Source organism: Lolium rigidum, chromosome 2, assembly GCF_022539505.1.
Source record: "Lolium rigidum isolate FL_2022 chromosome 2, APGP_CSIRO_Lrig_0.1, whole genome shotgun sequence".
Taxonomy (NCBI): domain Eukaryota; kingdom Viridiplantae; phylum Streptophyta; class Magnoliopsida; order Poales; family Poaceae; genus Lolium; species Lolium rigidum.
This window is the reverse complement of record NC_061509.1, coordinates 286,363,566-286,370,965: the sequence shown is the minus strand read 5'-3', so window position 1 is coordinate 286,370,965 and position 7,400 is coordinate 286,363,566. Positions and strand designations below refer to the sequence as shown.

The following is a 7,400-nucleotide window of genomic DNA, read 5'->3' as shown; positions in this document are numbered from 1 at the left end:
GAACCGAACCTGCATTTTCACTAGTTAATTCAGACGAGAATTTCAGGCAAGGCAGCACTTGCCAAGTTGCGTACACTTTACACGCACTGAACTGACAGGAAAAACGACGTCGTCGCGGGCCTTCCGCCGCGCGGCGCGCTTATATAACGGGGAACCAGGGCGCCCCGGGAAGTCCAGGGCACCATCATCTCCGCACCCACCGCCGCACTCCGACGAGAAAGAGAGATCAACCAAGATTCAGACACCCAAGTCATGGCGAACCCATCAGCCAGTGCCGAGGCGGCCGCGAGCTGCAGGGCGCAGAAGACGACGTGCCTCTGCTCGCCGACGAACCACCCGGGCTCCTTTCGCTGCAGCCGTCATCGGACACCGCGCGCGCGGCCGCCGTCGTCCTTGTCGTCGACGTCCGGCCGTGCCTCGCAGCAGCAGGCCGCGCTGCCGGGCGTGACGGGGATCAAGAGCGGCGGGGCAACCAGGACGACGACGAGCAAGGGACGGCCCGTCCTCCGCGCGCACCTGCAGCGGCTGCTGGCCAGCCCGCCGTCTTCCGCCGGCGGCAGCGACCACCGCCGCTGCCGTGAGTTCAAGCCCCGCCTGTCCAGGCTCGGGCGCCTCGCCGTCGACGCGTGACGACCGGAGGCAGGCATCTCGTAGCTGATCACTAGTGCTGGAAAAGTGCGCCTCTATTTCGCGCGCACTGGCTGGCAGAGTAGCAGCTATACTAGTTAGGATCTTCTATGGTATATTGGTATTAATCTGGAATCCATCAACTTTTCCTACAAGTACTGTGAGGATGAATTGATGATCGATGGTACTACGTATAATTTCTACCGAATCAGAGCATGCTTCCTGTAACATTTTCCCCACCAACAATGGAACGGAGTAGTTTGTGTTGATCTACCCTCTGACCTTTATCTTTCTGTGGTTTTACTGATGGACGTGAATGTAACACAGAATAACAAACTCTCTTTATTACCCGCAAAAAAAACACTCTTTATTTACAGCATACAGTATATACTGAACTGGTTTGAGCCTGCAGAAGATGAGATTACCAAAGATGTGTTAATTCCTCCTAAGAAATCTATCGTTTCTTCATCTACAAAAGTACTTGCTACCAAAGAAAACAAACATGTTTCAGTATCTAAATGATCTTGCAGATCGATATAATTTCTGAGGTTCAGTATGTCTGATGCGCTAGTGCTTCGGACTACTTTCCCTTTCCTTAGCAGCTTAGCTCCATCATGGGACACGAACGAAAGTTGAGTCACCACGGGACGCCCATGACACCAAACTGATCCGATAGCAACCTTCTTTTATATATGTGTTGTTGTTTGAGTGTGGGGCTGTGCCTTGTCCGCGTCTCAACTTCAGATTGTTTTCCTGTCGGACGTGAAGTTTCCAGATGATTCTCCGCGGTGTAATTAGAATGTGACGAGTCAGTTAAATTTCTTGGCATTTTTCCACTGCCTTAAGCAAACGCGGTGTCCACGTACGCTTCTAATAGAATACTCTTGGTACCGTTATTTCCCGACTGATACTTCTCCACTAAGTATTCCAAGTGAGATCCACAGAGAGAACTCTTCTGGAATAATCGTATCACAGAGCTTGGAGAATAGAAAAAACATTGGCAAACGCCACATTACTCCCCTCGTTCTCTTCATATCACACAATATTTTCGCTCTCAAACCTACGACTCAACACGCTCCGCAAGTAATAATAGTTGTTTGGCACTTCCGTGCAGTTAGTATTTACCTTCCAATATGTGAAGCATTCAATATACTCCTACTCGAGCCAGCTGCGCCACGGCGCATATCGGCATATTGCACTTGGGGCGCATTTGGTTGTCTCGACCCGATTCGGCTACCATTATGTCAGGAAGATGGAACACACTACGTGTTTTATAGGAGTTCTGAATCAGAAAAGTTATATTATTTGGTTGCTCGCAAAGTCATTTTGTGCACTAAAGAGGGAAAATAACCCCTATTGTTTGGGTGCTTGCACAAACGTCTTTTCGTACTAGTGTTGCAACGCACATTTTGTTTGGTTGCAGATATGAACGTGCTATGGTAACCCCTTTCATTTAAGTTGTGATGTTACCTAGTAGTGCTAACTGAATGATAACACATTCAGCAATACACAACAAGTAGTTACTTTACTGGGCGATGCATCACGAGTAAAGCAACTATACTTCGTGATGCATCATATATTCATCAAACAAGGGGTTAGTATATACCACCTTGAATAAGTTTATTACAGACCGGGGATCAGGTTGAATCAAGTCCTAGCTAATGGAGGGATACGAGACCACCTCCCAAAAATATGAATGATCTCTTCAGCAGATCATGGCCATCATTCTGAGGATGATGAGGAATGAAGCAGAAGCACTAAGCAACAAACGACTTGCGTAGCCAGGTCCTAAGCCATGTCATCATCTCCGATGGATGCAGCTCACGGTACGCGGCATAGTCTTTTTTGTTATCAGCAATGAGGTTGAGTGCCCTGACCAGCAATTGAGGTTGATACAGCTGGTCCTTGCGGACAAATTGGGGCGTGAAGATTGTCTTCATTTGAGCATAGTTCGTGATCAGGTAGTTGACGTACTTACGATGCCTTAGATAGCGCTGCAATTCACAAGTAACAAGTGTAAGGGCGTATGATAGTGACCTACTGTAAGATCAAGAAAGGAGCTCCATGAACCTTATCACCATCAGGTACTCTTGCAGCCTCTCTTCATCTCTAAGATAGAAGCAGCAACCATGTTCGCTTCACTGGTGGGTGTGATCGGATTTGTGGCGCGTTTGGTAGCCTGCATGAGATTCCTGCACCACAGGTGTAGCGAGAAGAAATCCCATGCACGTCGCAGATGGGCCATGGGCCATAAAAGTCACGTTGTTTGGTGGCCTGCATAAAGTTTTTTCGGCCCCGTGGAGAGTTGTGCTTTGCCCGTTTGGTAGGTCGGTTTTCAGGTATTGTAGCAGCCCAGAACGGCGCTCCTGTTGTTTGGTTGCAACCTAGAATCTGCTTCTTCTTACCTCTTCCCAGTGGTAAGGTTACCAGCGATCAACAACACAAACAGGAACACGATCACAGTTCAGGCAAACTTAGCACTGATCATAGTTCAACACACTGGACATAGGACGATCATAGTTCACGACACAGCAGAGACGATCATAATTCAACACACGACAGAAACAAAAACTAGACACAGACATGGTAGAGCAGCGAGGTAGAACCAGGTAAGCTTTAGACATGACTTTCAAAAAAGACACACCTGGTGGCATCGCCATGGTAACGACACTTGGTCATCACTGATGGCGTGTAAGACACACGTCCGTTGGGAACCCCAAGAGGAAGGTGTGATGCGTACAGCAACAAGTTTTCCCTCAGTAAGAAACCAAGGTTATCGAACCAGTAGGAGTCAAGGAACACGTGAAGGTTGTTGGTGGCGGAGTGTAGTGCGGCGCAACACCAGGGATTCCGGCGCCAACGTGGAACCTGCACAACACAATCAAAGTACTTTGCCCCAACGTAACAGAGAGGTTGTCAATCTCACCGGCTTGCTGTAAACAAAGGATTAAATGCATAGTGTGGAAGATGATGTTTGTTTGCGAAGAACAGTAAAGAACAGAGTTTGAAGTAGATTGTATTTCAGATGTAAAGAATGGACCGGGGTCCACAGTTCACTAGTGGTGTCTCTCCGATAAGATAAATAGCATGTTGGGTGAACAAATTACAGTTGGGTAATTGACAAATAGAGAGGGCATAACAATGCACATACATACCACGATGACTACTATGAGATTTAATCAGGGCATTACGATAAAGTACATAGACCGCTATCCAGCATGCATCTATGCCTAAAAAGTCCACTTTCAGGTTATCATCCGAACCCCTTCCAGTATTAAGTTGCAAACAACAGACAATTGCATTAAGTATGGTGCGTAATGTAATCAACACAAATATCCTTAGACAAAGCATTGATGTTTTATCTCTAGTGGCAACAGCACATCCACAACCTTAGAACTTGATGTCACTGTCCCAGATTCAATGGAGGCATGAACCCACTATCGAGCATAAATACTCCCTCTTGGAGTTACAAGTATCAAATTGGCCAGAGCCTCTACTAGCAACGGAGAGCATGTAAGAACATAAACAACATATATATGATAGATTGATAATCAACTTGACATAGTATTCCATATTCATCGGATCCCAACAAACACAACATGTAGCATTACAAATAGATGATCTTGATCATGATAGGCAGCTCACAAGATCTAACGTGATAGCATAATGAGGAGAAGACAACCATCTAGCTACTGCTATGGACCCATAGTCCAGGGGTGAACTACTCACACATCAATCCGGAGGCGATCATGGTGACGAAGAGTCCTCCGGGAGATGATTCCCCTCTCCGGCAGGGTGCCGGAGGCGATCTCCTGAATCCCCCGAGATGGGATTGGCGGCGGTTTTCCGTATCGTGGCTCTCGGTACTGGGGTTTTCGCGATGAAGGCTATAAGTAGGCGGAAGGGCAGAGTTGGAGGCGGCACGGGGGCCCCACACCATAGGCCGGCGCGGGCCCCATACTAGCCGCGCCGCCCTATGGGTACGGGCCCTCGTGGCCCCACTACGTATCCCTTTCGGTCTTCTGGAAGCTTCGTGGAAAAATAAGACCCTGGGCGTTGATTTCGTCCAATTCCGAGAATATTTCCTTTGTAGGATTTCTGAAACCAAAAACAGCAGAAAACAACAACTGGCTCTTCGGCATCTCGTCAATAGGTTAGTGCCGGAAAATGCATAATAATGACATAAAGTGTGTATAAAACATATGAGTATCATCATAAAAGTAGCGTGGAACATAAGAAATTATAGATACGTTAGAGACATATCAACCATCCCCAAGCTTAGTTCCTACTCGCCCTCGAGTAGGTAAACGATAACAAGGATAATTTCTTAAGTGACATGCTATCATAATCTTGATCAATACTATTGTAAGGCATATGAGATGAATGCATCGATTCGAAGCAATGGTAAAGACAATGAATAAACAGCTGAATCATATAGCAAAGACTTTTCATGAATAGTACTTTCAAGACAAGTATCAATAAGATTTGCATAAGAGTTAACTCATAAAGCAATAAATTCTTAGTAGAAAGCTTTGAAGCAACACAAAGGAAGATATAAGTTTCAGCGGTTGCTTTCAACTTCAACATGTATATCTCATGGATAATTGTCAACACAAAGTAATATGATGAATGCAAATAAGAAAGTATGTAGGAATCAATGCACACAGTTGATACAAGTGTTCGCTTCTAAGATAGAAAGAAGTAGGTAAACTTACTCAACAATAAAGTAAAAGATAGGCCCTTCGCAAAGGGAAGCATGGATTACTATTTTTGTGCTAGAGCTTTTCATTTTGAAAACATAGAAACAATTTTGTCAACGGTAGTAATAAATCATATGTGTTATGCATAAGACATCTTATAAGTTGCAAGCCTCATGCATAGATTACCAATAGTGCTCTCACCTTGTCCTAATTAGCTTGGATTTACATGGATTATCATTGCATAACATATGTTTCAACCAAGTGTCACAAAGGGGTACCTCTATGCCGCCTGTACAAAGGTCTAAGGAGAAAGATCGCATTTGATTTATCGTTTTTGATTATTCTCAACTTAGACATTGTAATGTCCCAGGTTTAGAGACGATCGAGGGGTAGATTTTAGAAAGGGATGTGCATTGCATCATAAATTCTGGGGAAATTTCTCGCTTTTAAAACAAAACTGCATCGAAGGGGGACAAGTTTCTCTCTCGACACCTTACAGGGTTAGGGTTTCGAGAGTGCGACAAACTTGTTTCTCATTCAACTAACTTAGGGTTTTGAGAAGAGAGGAGAGATATTGGATCACAATTTAAGTTGCATGATTGAATTCAAACCTAAGTTGAATTTGAATTTCAAATTCAAACATCAAATAGATATCTCATAATTCAAACTTGAGATAATTCATTAAACAATTATAAATAATCAAAAAATAAATAGAACAATTAATAAGTAAAGCTCATTAGAGAAAAGTTGAGCTTTATTGATAAATACACAAGATACATTGTCTTTACAATATTCACAATTGAAATATAAGAATAATACAACACATTACAAGAATTGGTAAAATGGAAAAAGAAAAAGAAAGAAAAGTACAATGTAATGATCTATCCTAAAACTACAAGCTAAACTTCATAGATGCTTGAGCTTGATCTTCACTTGAGCATCATCCTGATTCCCTGCACACAAACACAACAAAACAAGTGTTATGCCAAGTGGCAAAGCCACTTGGCAGGTTAGAAAGGAAATGGAGAATTGAGAAGATATGATCAAGCTCTGCCGAGCTGATCATCTCACAACCAAGTACCAAGCCAGATACCAAGTATCTGGTACACACACAGCCAAACAGCTCACCAGGCAAGCGGTGCATGCCCAACAGCTAGTCCGCATGAGTGCATGCAGCACAACACACACACACCAGCAGTGAGTCACCAAGTGTTGCCAGGAAGTGTTGTCGACCAGGGAAGAAAGGGGCAAAGCATATAAAAGCCTCCACAGTAAACCCTAGCCAAATCCATCGATAGGCTTCACTGGTAAGTCACCAGAAATCAAGAACACAAAGAACAGAAGAACAAAGACTCGCCGTTCAACCCGCTCAAATCATCTCAAACACCAAATCAAGCACCACAAGCTTGCAAGGAGGAGCAGTGGCAAGCATAAGCTCAACACCGAAGAAATCCTCTACACCAACAAACCATCTAGGAGCCGGAGTGAGGTATAAACCAAATCAACTCCGAGCAAAACCAAGTTTTGCTCATAAATAAGCATCCAATGCATCACAGGAGCACAGAAGGGTAGAATACCCTGTTTGTGTCATCATCTGGCTACAAAGCCATTTGGTGCAAGCAAGTATGGGTAAGACCATTAGGCAATCATCCTATGGGAACCTCAGTCATGCAAATCAGTGCATAACTAAAGAAATCCAGCAAAGAATGAATTCACAGCTAGCCTAGCCCACACACTTAGCACCTATAGCTAGCTATGCCATCAGACTATAGACAATTCCTTGTCTATATATTTTCTCAACATCAAAAGCCACTGGAAGTCCAGTAATGGATCAAGCCAGTGAGCAGTTGTTCAATCCCAGCCAACAATCACCAACCATAGCAAGCCACAGAGAGGGGAGCTACCATGACATCATCACAAGTGCTGCCAGGGCCACCTCAACCCAAATCCAACCCATGAAACCACCACATCATCATCCATTTGGATTCAGTAGAGGGCTAGGGTACCAACCAGAGGTTGTCATCCAGCTAGCCCTAGCTAATCTTCTCTTTCTTAATAGTTGGCCCCATTTTG

At 44.5% G+C, this 7,400-nt stretch overlaps 1 protein-coding gene across 1 annotated transcript; it reads left to right on the top strand.

Annotated features, from left to right (window-relative positions):
- Positions 1–252: 252 nt before the first annotated feature.
- On the top strand, positions 253–835 carry LOC124689026. Its single transcript, XM_047222628.1, has one exon. It carries the CDS (start codon positions 253–255, stop codon positions 628–630), a length of 378 nt encoding a protein of 125 aa, XP_047078584.1. The 3' UTR covers positions 631–835.
- Positions 836–7,400: the final 6,565 nt, after the last annotated feature.